This window comes from Bos indicus, chromosome 10, assembly GCF_029378745.1.
Source record: "Bos indicus isolate NIAB-ARS_2022 breed Sahiwal x Tharparkar chromosome 10, NIAB-ARS_B.indTharparkar_mat_pri_1.0, whole genome shotgun sequence".
Classification (NCBI taxonomy): Eukaryota; Metazoa; Chordata; class Mammalia; order Artiodactyla; family Bovidae; genus Bos; species Bos indicus.
The window spans coordinates 85,242,112-85,262,974 of record NC_091769.1 but is presented as its reverse complement, the minus strand read 5'-3'; the positions used below and the strand labels follow the sequence as shown (position 1 = coordinate 85,262,974).

At 41.4% G+C, this 20,863-nt stretch overlaps 3 protein-coding genes across 6 annotated transcripts in view; 1 reads left to right on the top strand and 2 right to left on the bottom strand.

The window, feature by feature from the left end:
• LIN52 (lin-52 DREAM MuvB core complex component) overlaps window positions 1–477 on the bottom strand; it is a 113,045-nt gene extending 112,568 nt beyond the window's left edge. For 2 of the 3 annotated variants that reach the window (XM_070797858.1, XM_070797861.1), the window contains exon 1: window positions 16–477. Coding sequence is in view for 2 of the 3 variants with exons in the window: in XM_070797861.1 (XP_070653962.1) it covers window positions 16–46 (31 nt within the window). In the remaining variant the exon portion in view is untranslated. The remainder of the gene's footprint in view (window positions 1–15) is intronic. The other variant, XM_019969222.2, reaches the window with a different exon arrangement.
• Window positions 471–20,639, top strand: ALDH6A1 (aldehyde dehydrogenase 6 family member A1). Its single transcript, XM_019969221.2, has 12 exons — window positions 471–692; window positions 8,005–8,064; window positions 9,617–9,691; window positions 9,862–10,023; window positions 10,248–10,326; window positions 10,717–11,019; window positions 12,508–12,629; window positions 13,930–14,119; window positions 14,315–14,496; window positions 15,807–15,986; window positions 16,257–16,355; window positions 18,185–20,639. The coding sequence occupies exons 1-12, from the start codon at window positions 636–638 to the stop codon at window positions 18,287–18,289; spliced, it is 1,614 nt and encodes a 537-aa protein (XP_019824780.2). The 5' UTR covers window positions 471–635; the 3' UTR covers window positions 18,290–20,639.
• Window positions 15,862–20,863, bottom strand: part of BBOF1 (basal body orientation factor 1) — a 47,785-nt gene continuing 42,783 nt past the window's right edge. The window contains exons 12-13 of one of the 2 annotated variants that reach the window (XM_070797851.1): window positions 17,584–17,639; window positions 15,862–16,496 (exon numbers count right to left, since the gene is read on the bottom strand). In XM_070797851.1, the coding sequence (XP_070653952.1) occupies window positions 17,628–17,639 (12 nt within the window). In that variant the 3' untranslated portion in view covers window positions 15,862–16,496; window positions 17,584–17,627. The remainder of the gene's footprint in view (window positions 16,497–17,583; window positions 17,640–20,863) is intronic. The other variant, XM_070797852.1, reaches the window with a different exon arrangement.

Here is a 20,863-nt window from a genome sequence, read left to right as displayed (position 1 = left end):
TAAGCCGGTTCTTACCGTCCGTGGGAGACGCCATCTTCCAACCCATGTCACGTGACGTGGCCAACCGTCGGCGGGAAAGCTTGGATCCGTAAGCCACGCCCCCAAAGAGAAACCCTACCCTCAAACCCAGGAGCCGGGTTCGTCTCCCCGCCCCTATAGAGACAATCTTTACATAGACCCGCCCCCCAGTGCTAGCCACACCTCCCCTCGCGCAGAGGATGAGGCGGAGCTACTGCAAAAAGTCTTGATGGAACTTATTTACGTCCCTCAGTGAGTGGGCGGGGCCGCGGTTGTGCCTTTGGCCAATCGCAGTTCCGGATTCGGGGGCGTCTTCCTCATGTGCTCGATATAGAACCCCGCGAGTAGCGCCGTGTCTTCCCTACACCTCCGCCAACAGAATTTGTTGAGGTAGAGCAAGGCGAGAGCGCTATCACTTCTGACCAATCGTATTCCCCCAGGGCTGGGATTGAGGGGCGGAGTCAGTCGTTAGGGCGAGTAATTGGCTAGGGGAGATTGTCCTTTCCGCCAGTGAGGAGGTGCGGCAGGATGGACGGGGGAGGCCTGGCAGCAGTAGAGCTTCTGGACGGTCTCAGACTGTAGAGGTGCGGGAGGCTGAGAAGAGGCAACCCAGAGCCATGGCGGCTGTGGCGGTGGCGGCGGCGGCGGCTGCATTGCGGGCCCGGATCCTGCAGGCGAGTTGAGGGTGGCGCCAAAGGGTTGCGAAGCTCGAAATTCGTCCTTTCCATCCGCTCTCTGAGCCAGCCCCTTCATGGCTGACCCTTCTCTGTGCCCATCGGACCTGTGCGGCCCTGTCCCACACCTCACTCAGTACCCGCCTTCGTTGGACCCAGCCCGGGACTCAGCCCTGGCCCTTTTATTCTTGAGCCTGCCCCCTTTTCTGGCTCTGGCCCACTCTCCTCTTCGAGGCTTGCCCTGTCCCTGCCGACACTCTCTTGCCCTCACCTCTGTGGGTCTGCCCACCGTCTTCCCTTTCACCTCTGCACCAGCCACCTCTCTGCCCTAGGAACTCCCCTTCTGGTCACCTGTCTTAGCATTGGGCCGGGAACCTCCAAATTGTCCCCCTCCCCCACCCTTCTTCACGGTCTGCAGTCCGAGGTAAAGGCCAGGGGGCGGGAGCCAGGAAGCACACGAGGGGCGAGGGTCAGTGAATGAACTTTGAATCTCCTTCTCGGAATGTTCACTCCGTTTTCCCAAAAGCAGTCATTTGCTGAGCTGTTTTCCCCAGCTGTGGCTCTTTGCATGTTCCACAGGCTGTGGACTGTTGTGCCTTTGCTTGCCAAGACTTTGTTTAACTTTCTGGCAGAGTTACAGTGTTTTGTTGGCGTTGAATAAGGACACATAGTTAATGCTCCTAGTTTGTTCCAAGCACGTGCAAAGAATTAAACATCTCTAAAATAGGTGGTAGAAAATGGAAACCAAGGAAGACAAGTGTAAGTTCCACGTTCCCACCCCAGAGTCAGCTTGTGCTGTGCTGTGCTTAGTCGCTCAGTCGTGTTCCACTGTGCGACCCCATGGACTGTAGCCCGCCAGGCCCCTTTGTCCATGGGGATTTTCCAGGCAAGAATACTGGAGTGGGTTGCCATGCCCTCTTCCAGGGGATCTTCCCAACGCAGGGATCGAACCCAGGCCTGCCTCATTGCAGGTGGATTCTTTACCGTCTGAGCCACCAGCGAAGCCGGAAGTCAGCTTAGTGTAACTCAGCTCTGCCCCTGGGATTGGAATGGGGTGGGGGTGTTCAGGTCTTCTCTGAAGCTAGCCTAAGGACAGGTGGTTGAGCTACAGGAGCTACATGCCTGAGGCCTGTAGCTGTTTCCAGTTGTTCATAGCCTTTCCCCGTTGTTCAAGCCTAGCAAGGACTTACATTATGAGGCAACATTATCAAACCTGCAAGAAACAGCTTTGCTTTTCTTACTCATGTTCAGCTTGGGAACTTCTTCCTCTGTATTTCTGGGCTTTTAGATAACATTAGTATTTATCAGGTTCAGTGAGTTCTACTCCAGAGACTGCATTTTTAAGATTCTTAGCAGAGTCCGCAAAGGTTCCTGTTTAAATATGCTATTTAATGGGACAGTGTGAATGGATTGGAAGGATTTGTCAAATGATCTGGCCTAACTCATATTTCTTGTTGTAATCCTGGTTCTGTTTTTCTAGGTTTTGTTTTGTTTTTTGTTTTGTAGTCAGAAAACAAAATTTCCACCCTATGTTTTCCATTACCAACTTCTCCTGGAAATCTTTTATTAAATTGGCTTTTTTTCCTTTGCCTTTTCCGCCATCACAAGTCATTGAGAGCCTTAAAAAACTATGTTGTCCTTTGTATCAAGGAAAAGAATCTCCTTCCCCAAGTACTTTATTTTGGAAATAAACACTTTTTTCTGATTCATTTGCAGAAACTTCTGCATTGACCTGAAAAAGAACAGAGATAAGAATCCTAAGCCAATTAGGAGTTACTGTAACATGATAGTTTGAGAGTAGTCCAGAGTCTGGCAATCCGGATATTATCATTCCCATTTAAAGAAAACTAGTCTTAATATGACTCAGTGACTTTCTTCAGTGATACAGTGGAAAGAACACAGGCTTCACAATCATACTTGGATTCTATTCCAGCTCCACCACTTCCTAGTTTTGAGAATATTTGTGAAGATTAGAATTAATGAAGTAAGTTGTTGTTGTTGTTCAGTCACTAAGTCGTGTCTGACTCTGTGTGACCCCATGGACTGCAGCACGCCAGGCTTCCCTGTCCTTCACCACCTCCCAGAGTTTGCTCAAACTCATGTCCATTGAGTCAGTGATGCCATTCAACCATCTCATCCTGTCCTTTCTCCTGCCTTCAGTCTTTCCCAGCATCAGAGTTTTTTCCAATGAGTTGGCTCTTCGCATCAGGTGGCCAAAGTATTGAAACTTCAGTTTCAGCATCAGTCGTTCCAGTGAATATTCAGGACTGATTTCCTTTAGGATGGACTGGAGTTTGATCTCCTTGCAGTCCAAGGGACTCACAGGAGTCTTCTCCAACACCACAGTTTGAAGGCATCAATTCTTCAGCACTCAACATTTTTTATTGTCCAACTCTCACATCCATACATGACTACTATAGCTTTGACTAGATGGACCTATGTCGGCATAGTAGTGTCTCTGCTTTTTAATATGCTGTCTAGGTTTGTCATACCTTTTCTTCCAAGGAGCAAGCATCTTTTAATTTCATGGCTGCAGTCACCCATCCACAGTGATTTTGGAGCACAAGAAAATAAAGTCTCACTGTTTCCACTTTTTCCCCCATCTATTTGCTATGAAGTGATGGGACCAGATGTCATCTTCTTAGTTTTTTGAATGTTCAGTTTTAGACTAGCTTTTTCATTCTTGTTTCACTTTCATCAAGAGGCTCTTTAGTTCCTCTCTACTTTCTGCCATTAAGGTGGTATCATCTGTGTATCTGAGGTTGTTGATATTTCACCCGGCAATCTTAAAGGTCATCCAAGGTTTCCCACCTAGTAACAGATGTTGCTGAGAATTCAGGACTTAAGTCTAAGCCTCTCTTTCTGTGTCAGACACTGGCTCAAACTTTGGGAAAGGAGAGATAAGTAAAATATTCACTGAAAGCTTTCCTACTGTAATGCAATAAGTGCTAAACAATAAGACTGCACACAGTACTGCAGGAACCTATGGAAAGAGCCCCAAACTCAACCTGTGCAATTCTAGAAAAGCTTCCAAAAGGAGTTGATCTCCGTTTGAGTACTGCAAGAGTAGGAGGCCTTTAGCCAGAGAAGGGAGTTCCTGCCAAGGAAAATAGCAAGTGTGAAATAAACATCTAGAGATCAAGAAGTTTGGTGTGACTGGACATAGGATAGTTCTCTTCAGTAACGGTACTAATGAGTGTGTTTTGGAAAATGAAGAAAAGACTAAATGACTATCATTTAGTCAAAAACTAAATGACAATGTTTTATTATGCCCTCTTGACAGCAGGGAGGCTATATGCACGTGACAGAATGAAATTAAGAGGCCTAGAATGCTCTCCTTGGCTGAACTGTACATTTTCTGCCCTATAAGAGAGTTTGTGTGTGTGTTAAGTCACTTTAGCCGTGTCCAACTTTTTGCAAACCTATGACCTGTAGCCCACCAGGCTCCTCTGTCCATGGGATTCTCCAGGCAAGAATGCTGGAGTGGGTTGCTGTGCCCTCCTCCAAGGAATCTTCCCGAGCCAGGGATTGAACCTGCGTCTCTTAAGTCTCCTGCATTGGCAGGCGAGTTCGTTACCACTAGCACCACCTGAGAAGCCAGTAAGAGAGTTTACATGAAACAAAATTAATATCCCACAGTTGCTTGGGTGTATTCTTTGATTCTGCAGAATATTACTGAGTACTTACTCTAGTCCAGGAATGCTACCAGGTGATGAGGACAAAACTCTCTAGTGTTCTAAGGGAAGACAGACTTAATGCTATTCTCTAGTGTGATAAGAGAACTAGAGGAATTCAGGTGAACCCCATAATCAGGTACTTAGCCTCGACCTGATATTGAGATTTAAAAACTTCCAACTGCTACTATACCGCTCACTCACAGGAGTTAACCTTGTTTTTTCTACTTCAGAGGAAACTAAAACCATTAGATGAGAACATCCTCAACTTCCTACTAGCAAGCCTACAGAACTGACCTGTACCTGTACTCAAAGTGATAGGGAGCTCAAGAATAGACGTGAGCCAAGCAAATGGGATGAAACAACTCCAGGCAAGAGGGAGCAGCACGTGCAAGGGCAGTGTGAGCACAAAACATGTTGTGAATGCCCGGAGGATAGAGAGAGCAAGGAGGAGAGCAGCAAAATAGGAAACTAGAGAAGTAAAGATACTATGTAGAATCTTCTAAGCAACACCGAGGTGAGTCTTTATCCCAAGGACAACGGAAAGCCATTGGTGGGTTTTAAACAAAAGAATGATCTGACCAAGTTTGTGTTTTAAAAAGACCCTTTGGCTCTGGAGTGGAAACAAGAATCAGAGGTTTAAGATTGAAGGCTGAGAGACCTGTTAGGAATCATTACCTGTTCGGAAACCCAGGTAAGAGACAATGATGGTGTAGAGTGGGAAGAGGGAGCAAGAAAAGGGTTGCATTCCCAAGACTTCTGGGAGGACAGATTGCCAGGACTTGATTCACTGAGGAGAGAGAGAGAAGAGTTAGGGTGACATTTAAGTTTCTGATTGGGCACCCAGGTGGATATTAGCCCCATTCACTGAAAGGTGGGTTGTAGGAAACAGAGCTGATTGGTGGGAGGACAATGAGGAAGTCAGCTTTTTCCAACATGGACCTAAATAATATCCAAGTAGAGATGTGGTAACAACAGTTATGTAAGTATTACCTGATGAGGAAGATTCTGGTGAAGAATTAAAGATTTGGGCATCACCAGGATCTAGCTAATTAAGCCACTGGAGTTAATGAAATCAAGGTCCCAACTCTCCTTGTTCAGGAACTCAAGCAGTTAGAGGCCAGGTATGGGAGAAGGCGTCAACAAAGAAGGCAGAGAAAATGTGGCCCGAGAGATAGAAAAGATACCAGGGCATCACAGAATATAAGTGGAGAGGGGATTTGGGACAGAAGGTCTGGTTAACTCTTCACCTCTGCTGAGAGGTCAAGTACAAGAAGGACTGAGAAGAGTCCATTGTATGGAGGAAGTCACTGGTGTTCTGGCGTTCAGTCATAAAGGTAGGAGTTGATTGAGGAGCTAGTAGGAGATGAGGAAATAATGGTAAGTCGTATAGAGAACCCTTTCTATTGGATGGAGAGAGGTTTTAAGATACAGGAAAGAAAGGATAGTTGGTGGAAGTGTCTGAGGCAGGAGGAACAGTTGACTTCAGAGCACAGATTCAGAGATTAGCCTTAAATTGGAAGACATACTTCTTCAGACAAACATTGACTGTGTACCTCTGTCTCCCAGTTACTCTGTCTTCATGAACCTTGGTAGCTGCCTTCTCTATAAGAGGTAAAAGGAAAAGATGGTGAGTATTGGTTAGTTTGGTAGGCTTACTAGTAGGAAGTTGAGGAAGTTTCCATCTCGTGGTTTCTGTTTCCTCTGAAGTAGAAAAAATAAGATTAGCTCAGTGAGAGGGAGAGGAACAGAGTTGAAAATTTTAAGAAAAGTGGTATGTTTTGAAACAGCAAGGAATGTGAGCAGATAATATTTATAGTAATACAATAATAGTAGCAATGTTTAATGAGCACCAACTACTTGCTAAGCTGTTTTTCATACCTGAACAGTCTTGATCTAGTAATGCTATAAAGTAGGTAAATAAGATGCAGTACCTGTCCCCGTGGAATTTATAGTCTTGGGGTAAAAAACAAGTACCTAGGCTATTACAACACAGACAAATAAACTCAATAGGGAAATACTGACTGCTAGGTGTACAGAAAAATACACCTAACCAAGTCTGGGGTGGGGAACATCAGGCAATATAGCTGTTGAACACCTATTGTATACCGGGTACTATGTTGGTATTGGGAACGTGGCTATAAGACATGGTGGTTTGCTGGTTTGAAATAGCTTTTGTGGTGACAGGAGAAGCCGCAGACTAGGCATTTTGACAGACTGCTGGCCCAGAGGACCAGCACCTTTTCCTCTGGATAGTGCTGTCGGCACGCAAACAAATTCTTGTACTTTATGCATCCCTAAACTCTTTGGTCAACGTGGTCTCTCTTCAGATAAGGTAATAGGTTATTAGACTACACCTTCCTTTTATATTCCAGTCTTGAGTATTTTAGTTTGCTCACTTCGATTAGACTTCTGTATTTCTTAAATTAACTTCCTTAACATATATACAAACTATTTTTTGAGAGTGACTTTATTTTAACTGATCCCCCCACCCTGACCATTTGCTGATTAAATTCTATTAAATATAACAGGTTCTTTTCCTCTTAGGTGTATGTGGCATTTTTAAAAATAGCTTTATTAAAATAAAATTGATCTAAGATAAAATGTGTAATTTACTGTTTTAGTATTTGTATACACCTGTGAAAACATCACAATCAAGATAGTGAATATATGAATTGCCCCAAAATGTTTCCCTCTGACCTTCATCTTTTCTTCCACCATCATCTCTAGGTAACCACTGATCTGCTTTCTGACACTATGGTTTACATTTTCTAGTTTTATATAGGTACTCTTCTTAAGTCTAACTTCTTTCACTCAGTATAATTATTATAATTATCCATGTTGCTTTATCAATAGTTGATTCCTTTTCATTGCTGAGTAGTATTCTAATATCTGAATATACCATACTAGTTTCCCTATTCACCCATCCAACCTTTGAGTTGCTCCCAAATTTTACACTATTACCAGGAAAACTACTATGAACACTCATGTTTAAGTATGAGTATGGGCATATTATACATATATTTGACACTTGGTTATATACTGTCTTATATTCAACACCTATTGTGTTAGACACCATCTTAGTGAAGTGAAGTTGCTCAGTCGTGTCCTACTCTTTGTGACCCCATGGACTGTAGTCCACCAGGCTCCTTCCATCCATGGAATTTTCTAGGCAAGAATACTGGAGTAGGTTGCCATTTCCTTCTCCAGGAGAATCTTCCCGACCCGGGGATCGAACCCGGGTCTCCCGCATTGCAGGCAGAAGCTTTACCGTCTGAGCCACCAGGGAATCCCATCTTAGATGTTTTCTTCTTTTTAGATTTAAGGTGACTACATTTATCAGGCCAAAACTAGAAAAATACAGTCTAATGACCAAAAAACATCTTTTTTAAATCAAGACTATCCTAGAAATTGAACACGTGATTGTTATGAGTTTTTGTTCTCTCATAGTTTGCTGTGTCCCACAGCCTCACAGCTTTTCTCTTTAAAGATTATATGACCCTTGAGAGCAAACACCAAGTCCTTCTTCATATACCCATAGTAACTAGTAGAATACTGAGCAGATAGTGGCCATTCACTTAAGTTTTTAATAATTTTCTGCTCTCATTTATCAAAATAATCATTCTTTTACCTCCCAGGTCTCTTCCAAGGTGAATTCCAGTTGGCAGCCAGCATCCTCCTTCTCTTCGTCTTCAGTGGTGAGTTTATTTGGTAATAAAGGTTGACTTCTGAAAAGGAATCCAGTACAGTTTGGGGGTATTTTCTTTACATCATTGTGATCAGAGTTTATCTGAAATTTTCTATCTTGATTTTCTTATCTTGTATTATGTCTGTTACGTTGTAAGCACTTCTAGTATTACAAAGTGATCTTTATAACTGTGATTTTTTTTTTTAATAATTTTATTTATTGGGGGTTTTGCTGGTCTTCATTGCTGCACAGGCTTTTCTCTAGTGCAGCCAGTAGGGGCTCCTCTCTAGTTGCAGGGCGCAGGCTTCTTATTGCCATGGTTTCTCTTATTGCAGAGCACGGACTTTAAGGCACTCAGGCTTCGTAGTTGTGGCACAAGGGCCCAGTAGTTGCGGCTCCCAGGCTCTAGAGTGCAGGTTCAATAGTTGTGGCACACGGGCTTAGTCGCTTCGTGGCATGTGGGATCTTCCTAGACCAGGGATCGAACCCATGTCTCCTGCATTGGCAGGTGGATTCTTTACGCCTGAGCCACCATGACTATGACCCTTAATGCCTATCTAATAATTTTCACAAATAACATTTAAATTTATTCCTTTTTTTCAGTATTATAAAACTAACATTTATTTATATCTTTTTTTTTGGTTATTTTTGCTTCTTTTATATTATTTCCCTTCTGAACTGGGATTACTGTGTCTAAAGATACAAACATTTTCATGACTTCTAAAGGTTTTCTTGACCCTGCCTCAAAGGTTGTCTTCTTTACAACCTTTAGAGTTGTTTTTACAGACCTACTGTGTGTTAGCCATTTGCAGTAACTAAACCTGATCTGTCAGGACTGATGCTCCAAATCCTGTTGAGGTAGAAGCATGCACATATTATAACAGTAGTCTTTCACCTTTTTTGGCCTACAGACCACATTTGAAAATTTAATGAAAACAAGCTGCTTCTTAGAAAAGCTACACATAGAAATGTTTTTAAAAATATTTTGATCATAAGATAAGGCATGCTCATGGTAATGTGCCAGAAAGTCAGCTGGGCCAACAAATCATAATAGTTAACATTTGTTAACACAGAGTCTGCTGCTTTTTTAGTATAAGCTTGTCCGTGACATGGGCTTCCTTGGTGGCTCAGATGGTAAAGAATCTGCCTGTAGTGCAGGAGACCCGGGTTCAGTCCTTGGGTCAGGAAGGTCCCCTGGAGAAGGGAATGGCTACCCACTCTAGTGTTCTTGCCTGAAGAATTCAATGGACAGAGGAGTTTGGTGGGCTACAGTCCATGGAGTCGACTTTCACTTTGTCAGTGACGTATGTTTACTCATGAAGTTCCACTGTGTGATTACAGGGAATTTTCCATTTACAGAGAGATCACAGTATCAAGAGGTTCTGCCCTATCTTAATAAGCTCTGCAGAAGAGTATATTGTGTATCTCTTTCATAGTGGTGACATTTCTAGAAAATGGAAAATTTAGTTATCAACCCCAGTTCTTTTCTCCTTGTAAAGGGAAAGAGAGAAGTAAAGCAATTAACTAATATAAGTATTGTATTTATTTTTTTTCTCCCCCAGCCAACTGTAAAACTCTTCATTGATGGGAAATTTATTGAATCCAAAAGTGACAAATGGATCGACATCCACAATCCCGTAAGGAAAGCTGCTCTGGGGCCTGAACTCATTAGCCTAGAATTCTGGAAACACAGTGGGAAAAATAAGGACCTGGGTCTCTATTGTGAAGCACATATCGCTGCCCCTGTGGCTATACGAAGAAGGTGGGGCAGGGACAAAGATGATTGATGTGCTGCCTTTTCCATCAGGCCACCAATGAGGTCATTGGTCGGGTCCCTGAGTCCACCAAGGCCGAAATGGATGCAGCAGTTTCTTCCTGCAAACGTACTTTTCCCGCGTGGGCAGACACTTCAATATTAAGCCGTCAGCAGGTCCTGCTCCGCTACCAACAACTCATTAAAGAAAATTTGGTAAGAAAGCTGAATGGTATAATTTCCCAAAGTGTTATTTAGGTGCTACTTGTCACTCTCATAGTGGCCCTGTGAGCTGCCCTCCCTAACTGTACAATCCAGAGAGACATAGATCATGGCTTTCTCCCTCCAACAACTTCTCCTTGACTTTTATTCCTTTCTGGCTGCCTGAGAACTAAGGGGAGGCACATCCTTGCGTTGGTTTCTGTGTGTTTTCTCTCTAGAAAGAAATTGCCAGGTTGATCACGCTGGAACAAGGGAAGACCCTGGCGGATGCTGAAGGAGATGTGTTTCGAGGCCTCCGTAAGCAGGGAGTCCCTCTAGGGGAGTTCAGGGACACTGGGAAGAAGCAAAGGAAGATAAGAGTCCCCCAGAGTGGGGGACTGCTGCTTCCTTTATGTAGGTTTTGCTCTCCCATGATATCCTAATACTTGTGTGAAATGACAGTACCTGGGTATCTATGCTACTGGCTTACTTCATTATTGTACTCCAGTGATCTTCCAGTTGGTTTATGTGTTTCACTGCCTTCTTCCCATTCAGATGGTCTCACTTCATGCAACCTCTTCACATAGTGAATCAGTGCTTTTTCCGTCTGTCACTGGCCTTGCCACTCAGGGCTGACTAGAGCATGACGAAGCTAAGTACTGGGCAGTGTGAAGAGTTGCTCGCCTGACTGCTGCTTCTCTGTTCCAGAGGTGGTTGAGCATGCCTGCAGTGTGACATCCCTCATGCTGGGGGAGACCATGCCATCCATCACCAAAGACATGGACCTTTATTCCTACCGTCTGCCTCTGGGGGTATGCGCAGGCATTGCTCCGTTCAATTTTCCTGCCATGATCCCCCTTTGGATGTTTCCCATGGCCATGGTGTGTGGAAATACCTTCCTGATGAAACCATCAGAGCGAGTCCCTGGAGCAACTATGCTTCTCGCCAAGCTGTTTCAGGACTCTGGTGCCCCTGATGGAACACTGAATATCATCCATGGACAACATGAAGGTACCTGCCCCTCTGGACCTGGCACTTATTAATCTGGCTACCAAAAACCAAGGTGTTGAGTCAGTGATGGGGTGTTTTAGGGTGTTTTAGGGATGAAGGGATTTACTAATAATAAGTAACCTCCATGTTTGAAGAAAATATTTGTTGACTATTTTGCCATCTCCGTGCCAAGGTAACTAACTGGGGAGTAGCAGTGCTTCTTGCCCTACAGAATATATTAGGGCAAAGAACTATGGTTGGGGCAAGATAGGTAAAATTAAAGAGTAAGTTTTCATTTCAATACTGAAGGGACTCGGAGAAGGCAATGGCACCCCACTCCAGCACTCTTGCCTGGAAAATCCCATGGACGGAGAAGCCTGGTGGGCTGCAGTCCATGGGGTCGCGAAGAGTCCACGACTGAGTGACTTCCCTTTCCCTTTTCACTTTCATGCATTGGAGAAGGAAACGGCAACCCACTCCAGTGTTCTTGCCTGCAGAGTCCCAGGGACAGGGGAGCCCGGTGGGCTGCCGTCTATGGGGTTGCACAGAGTCGGACACGACTGAAGCGACTTAGCAGTAGCAGCAGCACTGAAGGGACTTAACATTATTTAACTCAGAATTTATAGACCACAGAGGTACCGAAGTCCTTCTGATTCATATAATAATGGCTAATACTTAAAAAGTGCTTCCTTGTTTCAAGCACTGTTCCAATGCCTTCCATCTATTATCTCATTTAATCTTTACAATCACTCTTTCAAGTAGGTACTATTATCTTTCCATTTTACAAATGAGAAAATTGGGGCATAATGAAATCAGCTGATTTTGCCCAAGGTCATGTTGCTAGAAACCGTCAAAAGTTGCGATGTGTATATGTAAACAGGCCAACCATGGTTTTTACTTTTAAATACTGTGCTCTATTGCCTCTCACATGAGGGCCCAGTAATATCTGAGAGTTCCAGTACAAGTGACAGTTGAGGAAATATCGTATTCATAAAAGACAAAAGGAGGAGTCAAGTATTGAAAGGCTTTTATTTTGGAGGAAAATAGGAGTTGTAGCCTTGAGAGTTTTTTTTTTAATATAAATTTATTTATTTTAATTGGAGGCTAATTACAATATTGTATTGGGTAGCTTTCAGAGTTAAAGTAAAAATTCTGGACTAACAATTGGGAAAAATAATGAAAGAGAAGAGGTTAAATAGAATATGTAGTTTGAAGAATTTAAGAGAGGGACTTCTCGCGGTCCTGTGGTTAAGACTCCACACTTCCACTGGAGGAGGGGGCAGGTTCAGTCCCAGGTTGGGGAACTCAGATCCGATTAACAGTGCTGTGTGACCAAAAAAAAAAAAATGAAAGAATTTAAGAGAACAAGGACAGAACTCCAAAGGGGATTCCAGGGCAAGAAAACAAAAGTATGAAACTTCTCATTCAATAGCAGTGAGAAAAGGACAAATTTGCTATTCTGAGAAGCCCGTTCTTCCTTTGTGATAATCATTTATTTTCTTCTTAAAGCTGTAAATTTTATTTGCGATCATCCGGATATCAAAGCAATCAGCTTTGTGGGATCCAACCAGGCAGGAGAGTACATCTTCGAGCGAGGGTCAAGACATGGCAAGAGAGTTCAAGCCAATATGGTGACTTCTTATTCCTTTCTCCCCCAAATTCTGTTGTATGTATTAAAATTACCTGGAAAAAGCCCTTCAGCAGAGGGACCACTCATCCCACTCTAATGCCAGACCACTCATCCCACTCTAATGCCAGTGTTTCTTTATTCACAGTTCATCCTGGTTGTCTTCCCTTTAACCACAAACCTTGTGATGAGTTTTATTCTCAGTCACTTTAATTACCTTTTATTTTATCCAGGTAATCTCGGTGATAAAGTCACATTTCTCCTTAAGAAAGATATTCAGATTCTTTGGGCTTCAGCCCAAAATCTGTTTCTGGCCCTATTTATTCCTTCATCCCATGCTTTCAGCTAGCCCTCATCCTTCCTGCCTTTAACGCAAATCCTAACTATAAATGTTAAAGATATAATCTTCCCTAAGAGTCTAGGCTATTTAAGTCACTGTGGTGGTTGTGGTTTAGTAAAGAGCCAAATATCCCTGTATAATATCTGAGTGTGGTTTACTTGCTTGCACAGTTTTGCTGTTCCTTAGTGACTAGATCCTTGCCAAATACTTTGTGGCCATTTGATACTAAATATAGTGTCCAGTTGCCATTCTTACTCTTCCACTAATATTGCAGAAAGGGAAGCCACCTATCCACAGGCTTAGAAACTAGTCATGATATGCCCGTGTATTTCTTTTCATGGCTGGATGTGTTTTGGCCAATTTGATTTATGCCCCTGCTAGTTCACTACATATTTCGTCGATATGTGTTTTATGTCTAACATCAATGCTCTGTGCAACGCAATACAGTTAAGTAGCAGACAAGGTATCTATTCATGTATTCAACTGTAGCTATATCTGTAAATATGTGGAAATGACCCTGTATCATCCTACATAGAAATTTATGAGGCTGCTCTTCATATAACTGGAAACCCTAACAAACAACAGATTCTTTCCTACCTAACTTAGAAAAGAGAAGGGGGTTCTCCTTGGTTCCTAGATGAAGTGTTTACCTTGTCAATCTGAATGTGATTGAGGCAGTATTTTGTTTGGGGTGGGTTTTTTAAAAAAAATAATAGTTTTGATCTAAATAAACACCTGTCAGCTTTTCAGCTGAGAAAGTGAAGAAAAAGTAACTTGGAGACTTACTCAGTGTTAACCAGGATTTAAGCAATATCAAAATGATAATAAATCTCCTTTCAAAGCAGCATAGGATAAATTCTCAAGTCCTTTTCTTAAATTCTCATCTGAAAACTTAGATTGTTTAATTTCTTAGCCTAATTGTATTTTACCAAGGAAGATTCATGTACTTTCTGTATTTCCTTAGGGAGCCAAGAACCATGGAGTAGTCATGCCAGATGCGAATAAGGAAAACACCCTGAACCAGTTGGTTGGGGCAGCATTTGGAGCTGCTGGTCAGCGCTGCATGGCTCTTTCAACAGCAATCCTTGTGGGAGAAGCTAAGAAGTGGCTGCCAGAGCTGGTAGAACGTGCCAAAAAACTAAGAGTGAATGCAGGTAACCAACTTTTAGACTTTGCATCTCTGGCACTAAGCTCTGGGTTTTGCATTGGCCTTGTCCAGTGGGAGCAATCATGTTTATTCTTACCACTGCCTCTCTTTGTACTGGACTACTTGTCATTCAGATTCATCTTTAGTTATCACTCATCATTTATGTTCATAAAGACCTCAAATACTTCTGTATTGTTTACAGGAGACCAGCCTGGAGCTGATCTTGGCCCTCTGATCACCCCCCAGGCAAAAGAGCGTGTCTGTAATCTGATTGATAGTGGAACAAAGGAAGGAGCTTCCATCCTTCTTGACGGGCGAAGTATTAAAGTCAAAGGTTATGAAAATGGGAACTTTGTTGGGCCAACCATCATTTCAAATGTCAAGGTGACTGTGAATTATTTATTTCACAAACGTATGAGCTGAAGGCACCACTGGAGACAATGGAATCTCATTCCTCTAATTTATAAATGAAGGCATTTAATGACTAGAGACCTCATCTCTTGCCAGAATTACTCAATTATTTTATCTCAAGTCCGAATGAGTCACCCCTCCTGACTCCCAACCTCTTTCCACTATATCAGTGGTTGGAAACTTTCCGTTAAGGGATAAAAAGTGAATATTTTTGGCTTTGCAGGAATAAATAGCCTCTGTCACAAATACAGTCTATCAACCACCCAGTGTTTATTGAGCCCTCCCAGTACTGGCTCAGCAGTAAAGAAGCCACCTGCAATGAAGGAGACCCAGGTTGAATCCCTGGGTTGGGAAGAGCCTCTGGAGGAGGAATGGCAACCCACTCTAGTATTTTTGCCTGAAGAATTCCATGGACAGATGGACTTGGCAGGGTAGAGTCCATGGGGTTGCAAAGAATTGGACACGACTGAGTGATTAACACTTTCACTTCACTTTCAGTGTTTATTAAATACGTGCATCTTCACCAGAAAACAACGAAAGAAAAAGAATTGGTGTCAATTTTTATTTATCAAAACTCTGAAAGTTGCTTATCTAAAATTAATGACTACATTGAGAGGTTTTTTTTTGAAGTTCATATATCCCCACTATTCCTATTATAATCCTGAATAATCAAGAGTTGAATCTAAGTATAATAGAAATTATGAGATTTTTTTGCCACAGAATCACTGAGGAAAAATCCACTTACCCAGCTTCAAACACAGCGACAGTGGTGAAAGATGTTTTGAATGTTTAATGTGACCTGATACCAAAATAAAAATGGACAGACTCATTTAGGAGGCAAAGGAATGAATAAGAAAGGATTATTTATGTTACAGAAAACTTACCACAGGATTTCTTTAAATAGAAAAATTCTCCTGTTATGTTTTTAATATATATTTGATTTCTAAAATGAATTTTCAAGTAGCTTTTCAGTAACATAACAGTTGTGTAAACAAGTAATACAGGCACAAATCAGGAAGCTAGTGATGGGTCATGAGATCAAAAAATACAGTGCATAAAGGAAAGGAGTGTAGTTATGTCATTGTAGAAATACGAGTTTCAAGTTACTTATGATTGGTAGCTTGGAAGATGGAGCATGGCAAGAAAGGACTTTTTTTTTTTTACAGGTGATTTAAAATGAAAAGAGATTACTAACCTAAAAATTGTGCATGTAAGCTGTGGGTAATAAAATACCAAATAAGCAAAAAATACTGACTTCTTTTCCGATGCATCACTCCTGGCAGCCAAACATGACCTGTTACAAGGAGGAGATTTTTGGCCCAGTTCTTGTAGTTCTGGAAACAGACACTTTGGATGAAGCCATCAAGATTGTAAATGACAACCCATATGGAAATGGAACAGCCATCTTCACCACCAATGGAGCCACTGCTCGGAAATATTCCCACCTGGTGGATGTTGGACAGGTTTGTGAACAGAATTTTTAGGAGATTCTTGTAGCCATGTGTACAGTTTCCTGTGTAAGGGGAGAAGGTAAACAGTGATCAGTCACTGCCCTCTGTTCTCCCTTGATGCCCCATTTCTTCCTCAGGAATAAAAGCTCATGGGATGGAGGATCGGGTGGAAGGTGGGTAGTTAAATTCGTCTCTCTGATGCCCGGCACTTGTGCTTCTAAATGGAGAGTTCCTTCGTGGAGTCTTTTTCTTAGTGGTTGATGTGGCTTTGTTCTGCTTTAGGTTGGGGTGAATGTGCCCATTCCAGTGCCTTTGCCAATGTTCTCATTCACGGGCTCTCGCGCTTCCTTCAGGGGAGACACCAATTTCTATGGCAAACAGGTAACTTCAAGTTTTAAAAAAATATTTTTCCTCTAAGAAACTCTCTTGAACATATTCAGAAACAAGGATTCTGCAAGAAAGGGACTGCCTGCAGCTTCTGTGAGGTTATATGTTGTTCAGCAGTGCTTGTCAGTAGGTTCCCTAGAAAAGATAACAAAAGTTAATAAAAGTTTGCTAGTTCCTGAATAACTCAAGGCAACAGAGTTTTGGGGGAAGAGCATGAGTAAGTCCAAGCTTTTGTATATGCCCTCTCCTCTGCCTATGACCCTTTCTTCCTATATCCCCTTTCTGCCCTCCTTCATCTGACTGTTAACCACCAGTTTAAAGTGTGGACTTGCTAAAGAAAGTCACCTCTCACCACCATCCCCTCCAGTGCTGGCTTGGGTATGTCCCTCAAGTGCTCCCACCACACATTTCCTGTTAGTCACTCATTTACTAAAACTTTTATTGAGCACCTTCTGTATATTAAACAATATTCTAAATATAATAAATGCTGTAAGTATAGCATCAAATAAAAAATAACTATATAAAGCAGATCTGGAACCCAATTACCACCATTGTCACATCCTTCAACTTGTGCATATACCCTAAAGCAAGACCAGGCATGGCTTGATCAAACAGTAGAAATGGATTGGAGCCCAGTGAGTGAATGAGGGAGAGAGTAGTAAGAGATGAGGTTAGAGAGGTAGACAGAGGCAAGTCAATGAGACTATTTAACTCATGTTAAGAAGCCCTTATCACACTGTAATTATTATTATCTGAAGGATGTAGCACCAGAGCAAGTAATCAAATACATGTTGGACAAATGGCCTAGTGAAAAGTTCTTTGTAATCCCACAGAAATACAGCCGTTTTGGAACCTTCAGTAAAAAATTACTTGTTTTCTATACAGGTCTCCCTTTATAGGTTAATAATAAATTAACGGTGGGATTACATAGCAGAGTATGACAGTGTGGCCAACTGGTTAAGACAACACTCATTGTTTCGAGATGGATTATCCAATTTGTGCATTAGTCACAGCTTTTGTAAAAATGATTAATTTGATACTATTAGACATTTCTTTCAAGGGAAGCAGAGTAAAACTGTTGCTTAAAAGTTTGTTGGTTTGGGGTGTTTTTTTCAACGCCCCCCCCCCCCCCCCCCCCCCCGCCCCGTGCCTTTGTTTAATTACTGTAAGTTACTCTAGTAAGTGAACCAGTAAGTGAGGCTTTGTAGAGTAAAAGACTGACCTTATGTAGTGTTTGAAGTCTTAAATCCTTAGGTAATTAAATTGCTATTTTGCATTCTGTAAAGAAGACATAAAGGTATTCTTACATAATAAAATGTAAACTTTAGTTGTATCTTATATTAAAAGTATGTAATAATCTCTAAAATTGTTTTCACTATATTAACATGGCCCAGATTTTGTCTATTAATTCTAGAGGTGTATTTTAATCAAGCTAGTGAGTTGTGTTCTAACAGTACTCTTCTAGCTTGCTAGTAATTTTGTGTGTTAAATTTGTACACTCTATTCTCTTTTGCTCAAGCCTATTCTTATAAAATAAATACAAGTTTAACAGTTTACATTGTCCAATTTTTCCATTTAGATGTTCTTGGCTAGTTTTAGCATAATGATAGCTAAGATTTGACTCTTTACTATGTGCCAGGTAATATGTTAAGTGTTTTACATAGATTATCTCATGAATAATTTATTGAATTCTGGTTGTACCTATTCTGCAAGTAGGAACATGAATAACATTTCACAATACCTCCTTCAAAAGTTGATTAAAAGAAGAATCATGAAACCCCCAGGCATATATGATAACTCTTTTTTTTCTTTGTTCTCTGTAGGGCATCCAATTCTATACTCAGCTAAAGACTATCACTTCTCAATGGAAAGAAGAAGATGCTTCTCTTTCCTCACCTGCTGTAGTCATGCCTACCATGGGCCGTTAGAAACAAGTCTGTTCCAGACTCGGTGCATACTGAGTAATCACTGTTTATTCTTGACCAACTCCAACTGCCTACTTTACTCAGATCAGATCCCTGGGATTGGAATACCTTGTAACTAAAGTCTTTCTCAGGACCATTGACCCCGGTTAAGTTGCTAATAGGGAGACTCCTAGTGTAACTCTGAAACCAGATTTTCACTTGCTCTTCATAATTTTATTTTTGAGGTCACTGTTCTAACTGTGAAATGCTTCTCTGGAATAAGAGCTTAGACCTGTTTTCTAAAAATTCTCCCCATTTCTGATAAATGATGTGGAGGGAACATTAGTGTGTGTAAAGAAGATCGCCCAAGGAAGAGGAGCTCTTGGATGGAGACATAGGTCAAAAATAATTCACCCTTTGGTTGATCCTCAAACACAGTCCTACATAAATGCCAGTGGGTCAGACCCCTCTGCCAGCTTTGCGGAGCCTCTCATTTATCCCACGTTACAAAGACATAATCCATCTCTGCTTATCCCACAGTTGTGACAACTGCTGCTTTCTTTCCTGCTGAATGCCACTTTGTCCTAGTGATTCATGATCACAAATTCTACCATTGTCACTGTTCCTGCTTCTTAAAACCACTTACTATGGATACCTCAACTTTTTGGATAAATCAACTTTTTGTTGTTTGTGCCAAGTGTTACATTTCAGGGTTTGCTTCAGTAATCACTAATTAGTGCTTCAGTCATTAACTTAGATGCCAGCAGGTTTTGCTTTGTTTTTAAGAAAACTATTTCAAAAGTTATATTAGGCCCAGAAATCAAAAGAGTCAGCCAGACTCTTTTTTTGTTTTTATGTTCAACAAGATCTTACATTTATTAAGAAATGATTAATGGTTTAAAAAAAAAGGCAATGCCTTTTTCTCATTAGTTGAACAAGAAACTGAAGAAATATTACCTATATGTTTTACAATATTTTTCTCTTCCAAAATTTATTTCTGAAAACAAGTTTTAACCACCGTTCTGCACTTTGAAATAAAATTAATCCTGACTAGATCAGTATAATGGACAAGACCAGAACATTTCTTAGGACTCCTGGTACTCTACTTTAAGTAACAAAGGGTTGGAGAAAATGAACCACCCTTAAAGATACAACCTTGGTTAACACTGTTAAATTCTCCAAGACAAAAATTCTTCCTGATTCTTCCAGTTTGGAAGGGGAAAACAAAATTTCCACTTTTGGGAATAGAGACCCAGAACCTTCAAACTCAAGTGTTCTCCAAGTGTGAGCAAGATTCTTACCTAAAGTAAGTCTAACCTGATACTACTTGCTGAAGTTTTTATATTGTGCTTTTCTCTTGCCTGCATTTCTCATTTGTGATAACTTTTTAATGAAAGAACCCTTAATGTAAAGTAATTGATTAGAGCCTAAGAAATTTCAAAGCTCTCTATGTGTGAGGTAGTAGAAGAAATGCATTAACAGCTCTTCTGCAAACATCTTTATGCTTTTTGTTTCTTTGCTATAGCTCAACTTTAAGTCAGAACAGAAATTTATGTACTAAACAGAATAGATTCTTTGTGCTCTACCATGCTGGCTGAATCCTGTCTTTCTGATATGGTCTTCACCCACTAAACTAGGAGACGGCTTCTCATTTCTGATAGAGTTCTGGTTGTCAGGCAGATGATGTGGGTCATTAATTTTTCTGCTTCCTCATTAGTTACATAGATAATACTAACCTATTCCATGGGGGTTATTTAATGAATTAAGGATGATAAAAACCTTGAAAATGTTTGTGCACTCTGGATTTTAGGCTTAATATTACTACCACCTGCTAGATAGAAAGTCACAACCTTCAATCACTTAAGGTGATTGAACTTTAATAAAATATGTTTTATGACCCTACTGGCCCTTTTTTTTTTTTTAGGGGAGGAGGTCTGCCTTCCTAAAGGTGAGGCAATAGAAATTTATGATTTTGTAATAGAATGCTCCTTGTTTTATCTCTTATTACAGCTGGAAACTGACAGTAATACTTAATCCAGTCCAACAACTACTGGGTTGAATGAAAGGTCATTTTTGTCTAAATTCCAAGTGGAATTAAATGTAATCACAGAGACACCTAGGTTTTCCTTACATTTAAGGGAAATCACTAAGAAATGCTAACTCATCAGAACTGTGTTGCTATTATCAGAATCAACTCATTTGGCTAGCTATTTGCTACTCAGAAGACTTGCTTATTTCTTAGATGGAAAAAAAGTCTGTATAGTTCATGCTAGTAGCAGCTAAAAATGTGGCCTCATTTGAAATTTCTCAGATTCTACATTGTACTAATTGATTATGTACAACAAATTACAAGTAAAAAGCTCTTGAAACCCTGTTTTTGTTTTGTTTTTTTATGGTACCATACTTCCTTACAATGCCTTTATCTGCTAGCCTGTAGTGACTCAGCTTCCCAGCTCTGTACAAAGCCAAGAGGTACGTGGTCATTGTTTGCTGCTGCTGCTGCTAAGTCACTTCAGTCGTGTCCGACTCTGTGTGACCCCACAGACGGCAGCCCACCAGGCTCCGCTGTCCCCAGGATTCTCCAGGCAAGAACACTGG